General features: G+C 38.1%; 2 protein-coding genes and 1 long non-coding RNA gene across 3 annotated transcripts; 2 read left to right on the top strand and 1 right to left on the bottom strand.

The window, feature by feature from the left end:
• The first annotated feature begins 1,162 nt into the window (after positions 1 to 1,162).
• Positions 1,163 to 2,054, top strand: LOC145730723 (uncharacterized). The gene is made up of 2 exons (XR_014178671.1): positions 1,163 to 1,706; positions 1,780 to 2,054. It is a non-coding gene; the product is annotated as an uncharacterized LOC145730723 (long non-coding RNA).
• A 9,822-nt stretch (positions 2,055 to 11,876) lies between these two features.
• LOC145730387 (uncharacterized) lies at positions 11,877 to 14,098 on the top strand. The gene is made up of 2 exons (XM_081981578.1): positions 11,877 to 12,035; positions 13,707 to 14,098. Exons 1-2 carry the CDS (start codon positions 11,910 to 11,912, stop codon positions 14,070 to 14,072), a joined length of 492 nt encoding a protein of 163 aa, XP_081837704.1. The 5' UTR covers positions 11,877 to 11,909; the 3' UTR covers positions 14,073 to 14,098.
• LOC145730388 (B1 protein-like) lies at positions 14,082 to 14,662 on the bottom strand. The gene is made up of 2 exons (XM_081981579.1): positions 14,504 to 14,662; positions 14,082 to 14,450 (listed from the first exon to the last, which is right to left on the bottom strand). The coding sequence occupies exons 1-2, from the start codon at positions 14,537 to 14,539 to the stop codon at positions 14,109 to 14,111; spliced, it is 378 nt and encodes a 125-aa protein (XP_081837705.1). The 5' UTR covers positions 14,540 to 14,662; the 3' UTR covers positions 14,082 to 14,108.
• Positions 14,663 to 15,258: the final 596 nt, after the last annotated feature.

Consider the following 15,258-nt stretch of genomic DNA (forward strand, 5'->3'; position numbering starts at 1 on the left):
CTGCAGGGCATGTTAATAACACTAGTTTTGAGTGTTTTGACAACTGCAAATTGCCGTAGCGGTTACGTTATTCCAACCAAGATTACTTAAATCTGTTTATTATTTACGGAGAATGTGATAAAGTTGTGAGTAGAACATGTTAGGTATTTGCCGCTCGTTATCCAGAAAAACCAAAGCCATCACCAAAAGCTGTCAAGCAAATAATTGAAAATTTTAAGAATACGGGACAAAACCAATCCCTAACAATACAAATGTAGAAATTGCAATTTTGGGCTATTTTGTTGCAAATCCAACTTCGTCAATAAGACAAGTTTCCGTAGAATCAGGCATATCCAAAAGTTCAATTCAGAGGATCCTGAAGAAACATAAATTTCACCATTTTTTATTTAAATTAGTGCAACAATTAAAAGAGGTTGAGCGGCAAATACCTCACATGTTCTACTCACAACTTTATCACATTCTCCGTAAATAATAAACAGATTTAAGTAATCTTGGTTGGAATAACGTAACCGCGGTGGCATATTTGCAGTTGTCAAAACACTCAAGTCACTAGTGTTATTAACATGCTCTGCAGGTCTCCAATATCACCGTGTGTCAAAAGCATGACCAACTAGAGTACCAGCTAATCCCAACCGTGCAGCCTAATAAAAAAATGTTTATTCTCAAATAAAACAAAATGGGTTGGATTTAGGTATAGGCAAGTAAATTGAAACTTATAGTAATTTTTAATGCTCAAAATGATTCCGTCATAAAAAAAGTGGGTTTCTATTTAAAAAACTTGAGATTTTTTTTGACGTCCCTGTATGCAAATGAGTCATCACGCACCCTCAGTTTAATAAAACGATCCTTTATTTACAATAACCCAAAGTTTCATTGCAAAATGAAATACGGTTTTAACATAGTACAAAAATATGTTGAGCGTTGCAACTGTCACTTTTTTGGAAAAACATCAAATATTTCGAAAACGGCTAGAGATAGGCATAGGGCATTCGATACAAAAGTTGGTCAGAATTTTGTGAGGAATCCAAATATGTAATAATATATAGGGTGTTCTATTTAAAATAAGAAAGTTGTGATCGACTTCCGGTATAAACGGAAGTGCAACCATCTTGAAAATATTTTAGTTGGATTGGGCATGCCCACATCAGTATCCTGCCAAATTTTCAAAACTCTCCTATTTATACTTTTTCCAATATCAATCGATGTTTTTCGTCGTGGGACACCCTGTATGTAAGGTGAATAACAATTGCACTCAAAATATACCAAAAATGCTATACACTACTGAACAATACATGTAAACTGCAAACCATTCTAAGTTTCCTTTAAGTACGTAAAATTTTTCTAAAATTACCCTGAATACATTTGTGAAAGATTAGTTAGTTTGGAAATGCATAATCTTTTGACATTCATTTATAAACAATACCAAGAAAATTATTCAGAAAGATTAGTGTTGTACTATCTTTATGATATGTTAAAGTGTTGTGCAACTTGATGACATGATATCACATTTGTTTAGTAGGGAACTGCTACTGCAGTTGTCTACTTATCCATTCTCTGAACTGAAAATATAGTAATTATTATTCCAGGAGCAGAAAAAAAAAGTTCGCCACATGGAACCCAACATATATCTATTTTGGATGACGTCGGTGGTTGTATACATGCATTTATATTAATTGCTAGGTGCTGCTTTGCTTGTTATATCGAAGGTTAGATAATGACACACTTTTATAAAATTGTTGACTGTTAATGTCACAAACATACTTAAATTTTTTATTTCAGTTTTTTTTAAGTATTCACCGATGTCACTTTTTTACCAGTGTTAATTGTTGTGGAGAGAATGATAAGTAATGCTGAATGTCTAAACCAGCCCTACAGGGTGTCCCACGGCGAACGGCATCGATCGATAAAAGAATAACTACACGTTTAGTACGTTTTGAAAATTAGCCTAAGTAGTAATGTCAGCATGCCCAATCCCATTAAAATATCTTCAATGTTATAGCACTTTAAATGGAACACCCTGTATTACATATTAAAACACTCTTGACCATTCTGAATATGTTTTTCTAATTTTGACATATAAAGTGGCACTTTTCGAAACTGGCAACAGTGACGTAACGTTCTACTTTTCGTAACTAGTTATGAGAACACACTAACGAGTGATGAAATGGCCATTTCTTAACTAGTTAGTAAATAAATAGGACAATTTATTAGCTTTTCTGTGAAAGTAAAAAATAAGTACCATCTAATATCAAAAGGAACATAACAATTTAAAAAATCAATTATTGTAAATATTAATATATAAGTTCGACAGGTTGATGCCCGAATTTATCTTGCTGTTGCTTGAATTTCTTGTTACAGCAAGTGATTTGGCACTGCTTGTTTCACCAATAATGCTAGCAGAAATGCTTTTTTTGTTTTCAATTGAGTTGTATACTGCATTTACCATGTAGGTAGTTAATAAAAAATCTGTTGTGCTTCAAATTTTTTGGTTGCATATTTATGTATCTTCTTAGTATATTTACAAAACTGATTCCCTCAATACCTCCTTCCGTAATGACAAATTCACGTAATGTTTTTGTTTTTGTGATTGGAATGGTAACTCGAAAATGCGAGTGTTTATCTATTACATCTTCATTCCAAAGAAACGTTACTTCCACCTTTCGACAGGCGCCTGCTACACCTACAATAAGGACCACCTGAAATATGAAAATAATAATCTAAGTTATTATATCGAAATTTTGTGTAATAGTTTAGGCCTACCTTAGCTAACAGCCACTTGGAATCAGCTGCTTCTTTTAAAAACTCCGACATGTTTTCTCTAGTAAACACATTAGATTTCTTATACCCATCGCTGCATCTTTTTAAATACGCAATCAAACTGTAATAACCTTTAATGTATATGCCTTTCTTCAGAGACAGCTCCGCTCTCAACATTGAATAAAGTGACCATAATGTTGAAGATTTAAGATACCTCTTTTCCTCGAAGTAAGCAAGCATAACTTTTTCATATACCAGGTGTCCAAGAGCACCCTGGACATAGGAAATTAACATGGGAAAACGGTTTTGATTTTTTTGCGCCTGTACAGTTGATTTGATTGAAAAATCGTAATAATGAAAGTTGTAGTACCTATCACGGACTAGTTTTCTGTATTTTTTTCGGATCGCTAACTTGAGCCCTTTCGTCGTAAAACACGAACAAAAATGAGAACATTTTAACTTTTGGCCTGCACTGTATAGGCGGTTGTCGGGCAACGGGTAAACAGATCATTGTTGCTGGTACGGTTGCTCGACAACCGCTTATACAGTGCAGGTAAAAAGTTAAAATTTTCGAATTTTTGTTCGTGTTTTACGACGAAAGGGCTCAAGTTACAGATCTGAAAAAAAATCAGAAAACTAGTCTATAGGTACTACAACTTTCATTAATACGATTTTTCAATCAAATCAACCGTACAGGCGCAAAAAAATCAAAACCGTTTTCCCATGTTAATCTCCTATGTCCAGGGTGCTCTTGGACACCTGGTATGTAATTTACCTTTTTTGATTTAAGCCATATTTCAAATTTTTCGTAAGCTGTATCGTACAGCGACTTAGATTTTTCGGGAATGAGAGTCAGCACAGCTTTTCTTGCAACCTCTTCGATATCACTCGGTAATTCTGAATCTAAGTTGTTCATTTTTCAGTTAAATTATCGCACCATTAAATATCACAGCATAAACAATATTTGACGTGGCAAAATTTTGATATTTTAACAATACACGCACAAGTCACCATGGATATTTCATTTGGAACAACTGGTGGGGGATTGGGAGGTAGGAATAGATGTTGGATATGAAACTATAATTTACTTAGTTTGTACCACTTTTAACTATTTACCATCCAAAATTAGAAAAAATCATGTATAAAACATGTTTCGAAAATGTCTAATTGTGTAACTCATTCAAATTGCAGGAACTCGCTTTGCTCGTCCTGCAAACATTCATTCCTTACACAAAATCGCACTTTTCGTAACTGGTTATATAAATAGCTATTTATGTATCCTAACTTGTATGGGTTTTATTTTAAAAATGTAATTTTTACAATTTGAAGAGTCATAGGTCCTAAACTAATTGAGATTTCATGTTTCTATATTAAGTTTTGGGTTTATCACCCGGTCACATTTTTAATTTTGACAAAGAAATGAGCCCTACTAAGGTTTGCAATATCACTCTGCATTTTCTTTTATATTTTCGAAAATGTCGCCATTTTTACGGACTGATAAGATATAATATCAAAGTCACATCAATGCCATAAACAGTAAATAATTGCTGAATTGGGTGAAACATTGTATGCACCGCAGACTTTAGGAAGAGTATAATGTTCGTCAGGCCATCTATCCCTCAGGTCATAAGCCTTCGGACTGTTTCGGCCTTCAGGACATTATGATCTCTCTAACACTCTTGATACATAAATAGCTATTATTGCAACGTGACCCAACACTTCGGGTCAGATTAAGTGTGATGCTAATTTTGAAGTTTTTTTGAGGGGTAGATATGTGTCTCATACATAATAATAATAAACTTTTAATTGCTAGCACAATTACAAAGTAACATAAGCATCGTCACAAAATACAATTCCAGGTACAACAAAAGAGAACCCACTGGTCAATAATTGACACTAAATCTATTCAGCAAAGGCTGCTTTAAACTCAAATGTGTACAGACACTTTTCCACCCCTCCAACAGGTAGCTTATCACAGATTTTCGAAATTTTTTTTATATTTTCAATTGACTTTAGGTAACTAGGAAGCAGTTGATATGCTTTGATTGCTTTGGTGGCCCCTTTCGAAAAAAGGTTGATTGATGTTGGGGAATTCTCAAATCTCCCCTTGTGACTAAAGTAAGATTGTTGTCATACATGTCCATGTTGAGCACAAAAAGATGCGGGTATTTTTTAACAAACATTACTATAGAGACAAATAATATTGAGATGGCACTGTAAGTATTCCTAGTTCCTTAAAACCTAGTTGGTCTTCTGCCCTGCATCCTACTATTGAGGGCCCTTTTTGGTAGCCTGTTATCCGGCATTCTTACTACGTGGCCTGCCCATCGTAGCCTCTGTAGTCTGACGAATTCTGAGAAAGGTGCCTCTTTGAAAAGTTGGTAGATTTCATGATTATATCTTCTCCATATCTTATTTTAATTTAGTGGCCCGAAGATCCGTCTTAGTATTCTTCTTTCAAACACTTCCAGTGTATTCTGTGAGTTCTTTGTTATGACTGAGTATCCTCTGCTATCATTAATTTCCTGTTATTTTACTAAATAAATTTATATCTATCTTTAGTTGCTACATAGATGACAGAAAATGCAGTCAATGTCTCTGAAATTACATACTTACCTACTAAGTATGATTTTGTAACTTTTATACGTCGATGCTATAGATCTGTGTTGATTCACTTTATAGTTATTTTAAAGATCGACATCGATCATCTTCAATCAATATGTTGTGGCGGTCACTATGAATTTCGCTGACCACCTGGGGCCAATCTTGCTTACCAGAAGTTCCACGGCACGACGAACTTTGATTCAGTGACGTGTTCAGCAACCGTTTCGTTATTGTTATTGTTTAACTGTTATTCATCGTTTCACACGTTGGCCAGAAGCTATTCCAATTAAGGACATCACTACGGACACTGTTATCACTGCTTTTTACACTCATTGGATTTCATGTTTTGGAGCTCCTGTCACCATCACCACCGACCGAGGATCGCAATTTGAATCGCAAATTTTTACAGCTTTAACCAATTTAATAGGTTCCAAGAGGATTCGAACGACAGCTTACCACCCGGCTGCCAATGGAATGGTGGAACGTGGGCATCGTTCTCTAAAAGCCTCTATCATGTGCCATGGTAACAATGAATGGGTTGACGTTTTGCCCACCGTTCTTTTAGGACTCAGAACCAGTTTCAAGGAGGACCTAAAAGGCACAGCTGCGGAGATGGTGTATGGGACTACGTTACGACTTCCTGGGGAGTTCTTCACAGATGTCGATATGCTCCCTGATCCTCAACCTTTACTTGAAAAATTTAGACAACACATGCAATTAATTCGTTCAATTCCTGCCGCTCATCATCATAGAAAGCCGCTTTTGTTCACCAAGATTTGTTCACTTGTTCTCATGTTTTTCTTAGAGCTGATGCCGTGAAGAAACCTTTGCAACCACCATATGAAGGCCCCTACGAGGTTCTTGAACGTATTTCCGACGTGGTTTTCAAGATCAAGATCCAAGGCGAAGCCGTGACAGTCTCAACGGAGCGGCTTAAGCCGGCATTCATCGAAAGATGTCCAGTCCGAGAACTTCAAGAACAGTCTCAAAATGGTTCAGGCAGATCCTCAACTTTAGCAGCGCCCTCACGCACCTACTCCCGCAAGAAGAAGGTCCGTTTCAGTGACCAGGCAGGTTGAACTGGACTATGGTCAAGTCACTTGGGGGGTAGTACCTGTGGCGGTCACTATGCCTTTCCCTGACCACCTGGGGCCAATCTGAATTACCTGAAGTTCCACGGCACGACGGACTTTGATTCAGTGACGTCTTCAGCAACCGTTTCGTTATTGTTATTGTTGACTGTCAGATAGCGATTTGAGCGTTCAAGAGATAGTCGCAAAACTTTAGTACTCACCTTCGTATACGTTTATTTATTAAAAGCATTGTTGCATTTCTGCCTCTTTTTATTTGTAGACATCAGTGCCCACAATGTGTGATGCTGGCGCCATCTAGCGGCGATAAATTCTTCAAAGAACTGGCAAAACAGTGACTCGCCGCTTAGAATTGCAGATTTAGTTCTATATATGATTATAGACGGGTGTTATCATAAAGACCGCTTATAACGCCCTGAAACGTTTTTTATATTAGCAGTGGCAGTTTTATTGTTCGACGCTATAAAACTTCGTATTTTATAAGCTTTTGCCATTTTCACTGACTGACAGGACTATCAAAGCCACATCATTCAGGTAAAATAAACATCAAACAACGTACCGGTAAGGGTAAACCTGTAACGAAGTTACTAAGTTCTTCCGGAGTTCTTATCGAACCGAACCAACCGACGCTGCAGTCAGTTCATCTCGGAGTTCTTCCCGGACCACCGAACCGACCGACGCTTCAGCCAGCTGAACGGTAAATTTTATCGTTCCTGGGGGCAAGCTTTCAAGGTGAAGGTATTTCGGAATCGTTTCCTTCGGACCGCCAGTACAGGATGTTATAACACTGCTGGTTAACTTCGAGGGCCACGACTCCGAAAACCTCTCGGCGATTTGAGTTGTTTCCTCTGGACTGCCAGTACCGGATGTTATAACACTGCTGGTCAACTCCGGAGGCTACAATCTCACTATCGCCTAGGTATTTCCGAACCGTTTCCTTCGGACCGCCGGTACTGGATGTTATAACACTGCCGGTTAACTTCGAAGGCTACGGCTCCGAAATCCTGTAACCAGACCTGAATTCACCCAGGTCTTTCCGAACTGATTTCTTCGGACTGTCAGCTCCGGCCGTTTTAGCCCCCAACTGGTCAACTCTGAGGGCTGACCGTTTGAAAGCTGTTACTGATTCTCTGACCCCGTCTGTACCCCCAGAGCACAGTTTTTATACCGGCCGAATCTGTCATGCATACCGTAACCGTCTGTTTACCGTTTCGAAACCGTCCTAGTTCTCCGTACCGTTCCCCGTTCTGAACACTAGGTTGTGTTGTTCGCTTGTTTTCCGTTTCAAAGTTACCGTATTAATTTAGTTGGGATCTCCAGGTCCGACTGCACCGTTTATTGATTTGAACACGAGGCTGTGTGTTCTCCGTTTGTTTGGTTCTGATAGAGTTTTTAAGTAAGTTAGGATATGAATGATTGTTATTTTTTTCATGGTTAACACGACTTGTTTAGTTTTGCTGACAACCCAGTGTTTCCTTATTTCTGTCCCACTCCATTCATCCATTCACAGATAAACGTGAACTCTGTCTTCGACTGTGTAAAAGCTCCCCAGGTATACGAAGCGAGTTCCTTAGTTACGCTTCTTCAAATAAAACTAAGGTGGCGCCCGAGTTTCAAAACACCTACCCCTAGGTGTGGCAAAAACCGTACCAGGACCGGTACGTAAAGGCGGTTTCAAATTGGCGCCCAAGAGCAGGGACCGTTTTTCTGATTTTAATGAGTGACCGTTTTCCTGATTTGAGTGAGTGACCGTTTTTCTGATTTTAGTGAGGGACCGTTTTTCTGAATTTTTCGTTTTTTCCGTTTTTACCGAAAGCCGATCTCTGTCTACGATGAATACCGAACAGGAATTGCCGACCACCATTTCAGGCTTGCCTGTGTCCGTCCTTTCCGTTCTCGATTCTCAAATTACGTACATAAACCAGCTCAAGAAGGATGGGCTTATTGTGGAACTTTCGAAGTTGGGTTTAAGCACAACTGGGACCGTTGATACTTTGAAAAAGCGATTGATTGCTTATCTGAAAGGTGAAGATGTACCGCAGACCGTTAAGTTGACTTCTTCTGCACTTCCCAGTATCGTCACCGTATCTACCGCTCCGACAACCCCTTCTCTTACGCTTCCTCCTACCACAACCGTGACATTTACAACCTCTTGTGGTATACCGTCAATTTGGTCCTATTTACCGAACTTACCCGTCAACCCTTCCGCTACCGCTGCTTTCCAAACTACATTGCAACCCTCCGCTATTCAAACCGCATTCTATCCTGAAGTAAATCACACCGAAGTACCGAGGTATTCACCGCTACCGTTTCCAAATTGCAAGTCAGCCATAGAACCGAGTCAACACTCGTACAGCCCGGTGTATTTAAAAGTTGAGGACTGGCAAATTTTCTTTAGTGAACAAGATGACCCGGTTGCCTTCCTGGAACGACTTTTAGAGATATGTGATTCTCGTGGAATTAATCCTGATCTACTGTTGCCTCAACTGCCGATTTTATTACGAGGTAAACCTGCACTTTGGTTTCGTAACAACCGCCACCGTTGGAGTACATGGAAACAATTTGCATCCGATTTTCGCTCATTTTATTTTCCGTTGAATTATATCGACGACTTGGAAGCCCAGATTAGTCGCCGTTTGCATCGTTCTGATGAAACTGTTAATGATTACATCACAGAACTTCAGACTTTGATCCGACGCCATGGAGACATAAGTCCAGAGCAAGAAGTAAGATGGTTATACCGAAATCTGTTACCGCAGTTCCGACAAATGATCCGATGTACGGATTTTTATGATGTCTTCACGTTGTCTCAACAAGCTCGAGAGACTGAAAGTTTATTGAACGAATTACAACATACTCAAGCTTGTAGTGTTCCGCCCCGTTCATCATTTTTGCAAAGAGAAGCCGAAACAGAGCGACCGATCAGACCGTTACCGCGACAACATCACCGAGAGTCCCGAGAACAAAGACTCTCAATGACCGAAAGAAATAACCGTCAAGAAACAACCGAACAAACCAGAAATTTTCCCGTTGAGAACCGTGTCACTACCTGTTGGCGCTGTGGAGAAATAGGTCATTACCGCACGGAATGTACACGACCACCTAGGTTATTCTGCTCCAGATGTGGGCGACAAGGTGTACAGACACGACAATGTACTTGTTACCAACAGGGAAACTAGATTGGCGTCGTTTTACCCCGAGGAGTAGACGACGAACCGACCAGCAATCCTCGAAGCTGACTACCGAAAGTTTACCGACCATTACCGAAATCCCAGAGAAAGTAACCGCAATACAGAATCTACCGCCGCCGACCAAAGTAAAAGGGATACGTCGATTTCTTGGCGTAGCTTCCTGGTACCGCCGTTTTGTCAAGGATTTTTCGAAAATCGCCGCTCCCTTGAACCGACTGTTAAAGAAAGGTGTCAAATGGACATGGACTGTTGAACAGCAACAAGCTTTTGATACGCTGAAGACTTGTCTAACCGAAGCCCCAGTTCTGGCTTGTCCAGATTTTTCTCGTCCGTTTGTGTTGCAAACAGATGCCTCAGATAATGAGTTAGGTGCTGCTTTGATTCAGCATAGTTCAGATGGTGACCACGTCATAGCTTATGCAAGCCGAAGTTTAACCGCTACCGAAAAGAAATTTTCCGTTACCGAAAAAGAGTGTTTAGCAATTGTATGGGGCATTGAGAAAATGAGACCTTATTTGGAAGGATATCATTTTACCGTTGTTACTGACCATCAATCCCTATGTTGGCTACACTCTCTTAAAAGTCCTGCCGGCCGTTTAGCACGTTGGAGTATATACCTTCAGCAATATGATTTTGACATTAAGTACCGAAAAGGAGTGTTAAATAAAGTAGCTGATGCGCTGTCCCGAGAACCGTTACCGACAAATTTAGAGCAACAATCTTGCGCAGAAGTAACCCTTCTGGAAGATTTAGAAGAATGCTCTTGGTACAAAGCTAAGAAAGCTGCCGTTGAAGCAAATCCTTCTGCTTTTCCTGATTATTGCGTGAAAGAGGGACGTTTATACCGACATCTCTGGGACCTGAATAATATGTCCGATGCCGACTCGACTGATTCTTGGAAGTTATGTGTTCCGAAAGCTGCACGCCGTACCGTTTTAGAAGAGAATCATGATGCACCGACTGCTGGACATTTAGGAATAGCGAAAACAACCGTTAGAGTAGCCAAGCGATATTATTGGCCCGGCATGTTTAGGGAGATTGCCAAGTATATACGAAACTGTTCGTCATGTCAACGTTTCAAGAGTTCGCAACAAGCCGCTCCTGGATTTATGCAACCGTCCCGAAACAACCGCCCTTGGGAAACTGTCAGTACTGATTTAGTTGGTCCGTTACCGCGGTCCGCCAAAGGTAATAATTACCTGGTAGTCTTTCAGGATCGTTTTACCAAGTGGGTGCAATGTAGGGCCATTAGGAAAGCAACCGCGCGAGCAGTAAGTCAATCTTTCTACGAGGAAATCGTCACTCGTTTTGGCTGTCCAAACATAGTCATTTCTGATAATGGTACCCAGTTCACTAGTCATGTTTTCAAAGATTTGCTCTCAGATCTAGGGGTAACACATCGTTTTACACCTCCGTATACACCCCAGGCTAATCCTGTCGAAAGAACAAATAAAACTTTAAAAACCATGATTGCTCAATTTTGTGAAACCGACCACCGAAAATGGGATGTCCGTTTGCCCGATTTGCTTTTTGCGGTTAATACCGCCAAACATGATTCCACAGGTTTTTCACCGGCTTTCTTAAATTTTGGTAGGGAGTTAGAGCCTCCAAAAGCTCTGTACCGTTTAAAACCGTCATCCGTTGCAACATCTTCTTCCCCGACACAAAGTGATCCACAACCGACTGATTAAACAGATATGACAGACGGCCACGGACCTTCACTTAACTTTTAAAAGTTCTAGTAATTTGTTGTTTTCTGTGTTGTTAATTCGTTATCAAATAGATGTTTCAGTTTTTCCTCTTCTTCTGATGAAGAAGTCATGGAAATTGTCCATGCTAACTATTGAACCGATAGAGCTTGATGATGTTCAGAAACCGGGCATTAGTGATGTAAACGTTTTTCAGAGTCTAATAATGAAAAGTATCGTTTCTTGCAAGTCAGAAATAGTTTTTCCCGTTCTCGCATGACTTCCCGTGTCGGCTTCACCTCCCACGGAAAACTGTCACGCACGCACGGGAAAAAAACTTTTTTCTGGACTGGTAATGAAATATATTATTGTGTTATGTGGGAAACTACAAAAATCAAATGTTTTAAGGTAAATTAAAGCATATCCATCATGTCACTAAATTGTAGAAAATTATAAAAAAATTTACAAATCATGTAACCAAAAGTGTCAACAACGTATTGTTAAATTACACGGCCTTGGCCTCGAGATTTTACATTAGTTTCGGCGATTTTCACTTAAAAAATGCTGGGTTTTTTGGAATGGCGTTTCATATTGTATATAAAATGGGTCGAACATGGTGCAGTATAATCAAAATCGATATAAACACCACAATGAAGTCAATTCCTGTTTTTAGCGTGTGTGTGTTTCTGTTTGTGGCAGTAACGGTATGTATTTTTTTTAACAAACAATAATATGACATGTACATTAACCCTATAAATTATTATACTTTTCTATTCTTCAAACGATTTCAGGTAACTGTTTTCAAGATGTTGACATTTCAAAAATGACATTTTTACAATTTGAACTATCTGAAGTAGAAATATTTTTTATTTAAATTGAAAGTTATTTTATATGTTTTGTTACTCTCGGTTAAAAATGTATTGATGAATTGCATGGACTAGTATTTTTTTAAGAAAACTGGTCTGACAAACATTTTGCAAGAAACACAACATTTTCAAAATTAAGTCAGCTATACTCTACTTAAAAACTAGGAGGAGCGAATGAAAAAGCCTTACTTACACAAGCAAGAGTTACCAAAAAAATTCCCAGATTTTATTTGTGGGTTTGGGTGACATTGGCATAAGTTTATTAATCTTCTTAAGGTTAGAAAAAAAACGTTATAGTGCCGGGGTATAAAACATGAATACATAAATTTAAAGTTTTATTGGAAGTTTGACTAATATAAGCATTGTTAAATTGAATACTAAACATGCTGCATAACCTGTTTATTTATGATTTCTGTTGTGTAAATCATACCGCCAACTGGCCAATCACATTCGATCACTATTGTCAACTTATTTCACAATAGCTCATCTTAGTTTTTAAATAGGGTATAGTAGCAAATAATTACATTATTAAAGTGATTGATACAGGGTAACAAAAATACAAACTTTTATTTCCGAACCACACGTATTTTATATTATTTCCACCCAATAAAAAAAATATCGCGTTTAGGTCAAAACATGCACAATACATACAATTTATGTAGTAATTATTGATTCCAAAACTCATGAAAATCGATAAACGCGTTTAAAAATTATTTCGGAAAAACGATATTAATTCCAGAACTTTGGCGCCTTATAGCGGCAAAATGAAGAAACTTTGAATATAGGTGAGTTTGCCTAGATTGCCTTTAAACTTAAAAACCTTTGAAAAGCATTTTTTTTGAGCAATTTTACGTTTGTTTTTAATAATGTATAACCTAACCTAAAGTCCACAGAATACTAACTTTAAATTCCGTCAACTGCGGGCCTGCCAATTATTAAGTTGAGTCAATATTACATACTGCCAAGGCATTAAAGGGAAGGGATGAAGAACACTTTCTTAATTTTACCAGAAGGGGAAATATCATACTGTTTTCTCCACTAACTTTTAACTTTATTGTAGTCATAAAGGTAGACAGCGAGAACCGTTATGTGGAATATTTGAATATAATTGAAATGCGATTTGTATAAAGTTTAAAGGCCAAATAAACTCGAAAAATTAACAAATTCATATTCAATTATACTAAAATATTCCACATGGGCCTCACTGTCTTAATCTGTGTAAAAAATCAACAAAAGATTTAAACATTGGATAAAAGTTTATATTTTCCAGCACCTGCTAATGAGAATTTCTATGTCCTAAACTAATCGAGCACGCTCGTACCTTTAGAAGTCTACAATAAAGTTATAGTGGAGAAGACTGTAAGTTATTCCCCCTTTTGGTATTCTTACACATCCACTGCGGGTTAAAAAACTTCTTCTTAAAATTTTTTAACTTTGCTTTCATGCATGATTGACTTTGGACCTTCAATAAGTTCCCGTCAAGTACAATTTTTTTAATATCAATTTTAGGGTCACACAGAACTCCAGCAACGTTTCGTCCAAAACGCCATGAACTGTAAAGTAAAACATGGCATCGAAGATATCGTTCTCCAGAATCCTGACTGGGAAACCTTAAACGGCCACTCCGGATTCAAAGACTTTCTAGTTTGCGTAGGAAATCAGGAAAATTTCTTAGACGGTTCTGGGATAGCTCAACGTGAACAGGTCAAAGGATTCATGAGAGAGAATTTAGAAGTTTTGGGTCTTGGTGGATTGAACGTGGATGAGGTTGTGGAAAAATGCATTGTAGAACACCCTGAACCTCGTGAGGCTGCTTTCATGTTGTTCAGATGCACTTACGAAAATGTTGGGGTACCTTTCAAGTTCCCAAATTAAAATATAAGGCTATCTTGATATTTTTATTGAACTGTATTATTCCTCCATCAACCTAATGTAGACACACTTGGCCATTCTGAAGGCTGTTTCCTGTGGAGTTAACTCCGGATGGTAGCAATCTTCCAAGATAAAGTTTAGCAAAGGTTCGTCTTCAATGAATGGTAGAATTTTTTGCTTGAGAATCTCAATGTGATAAGTCCCATCTGGACTGATTACACCTCCCTTTCTGCCCATGCACACTAGTTGCTCCTTGAACTCTGGCACGTCCGGAAAGTGTCCGTGAAAGGCTCTAGACATCATTTCGTCTGTCGCTCCTGTTTCCAGCATGCAATCGTGCTGCATTGCCAAAAATTCCTCTTCTGGATCATGAAGGCTTTCCTAGTTTAAATCTTCTGTCATTTTTTAGCAGTTAACAAAACAAATCTACTTACACTAAGAGCTACCAGAATCAACATCAAAAACAACATTTTACTGCAAAGTTGTTGTAAAACTATTGCACGACCGTTTTCAATTTTTTATTTATAACGAAATTAGAAGGTTGTTAATTACTATTTTGCATTGTCTCATGTATTAAACGGATATGGTAAGATAATAGGCTATTATCGAAATTCGGATACACGCGGCGGTTTGAATGATCATGATGAGTAGTCGAAAAAAAATTATAGTTTTCGTTTCAAACAGTTCAACAAGAAAAATTAATTATTATTAAACTGTCCTGTTTATATTTATTTGATATACAGAGTGTTATTAAGTACAAACTTTGATGGCTCAATCTTTTACTAATTTTAAGCGAAAAGTTCATATAAACATAGATCCACAAACACAACATTTCGGATTTTTAATTTATAGGGCGCCAAAGTTTCAGTGTTTAAGAGAATTGATTTTTAAGAATTTTTCCCCTCACTTTAAATCATTCTAGGCACCTTTCCATCGGTCAAGGGATTTGACTTTAAATTGTGTAGCAGAAAATATGGGACTTGAAATTGACTTAGAAGCTTTAATTCCAGATTGAGCACTGCTATGTTACATTTTTCGGATAAATCAATACCTATTTCTTGAGACACAGCGCCTTAATTGCAAAACGGCCAAAAACATCGCAAGATATGAACCTAAACAACACTTGCCTATGTTAAAATAAAACCAAAAAAACATATTGGTCAATTGGAGACTAATTGAAAAATTTATG

Source organism: Ips typographus, linkage group LG6, assembly GCF_016097725.1.
Source record: "Ips typographus isolate SLU linkage group LG6, UJ_Ityp_2.0, whole genome shotgun sequence".
Taxonomy (NCBI): domain Eukaryota; kingdom Metazoa; phylum Arthropoda; class Insecta; order Coleoptera; family Curculionidae; genus Ips; species Ips typographus.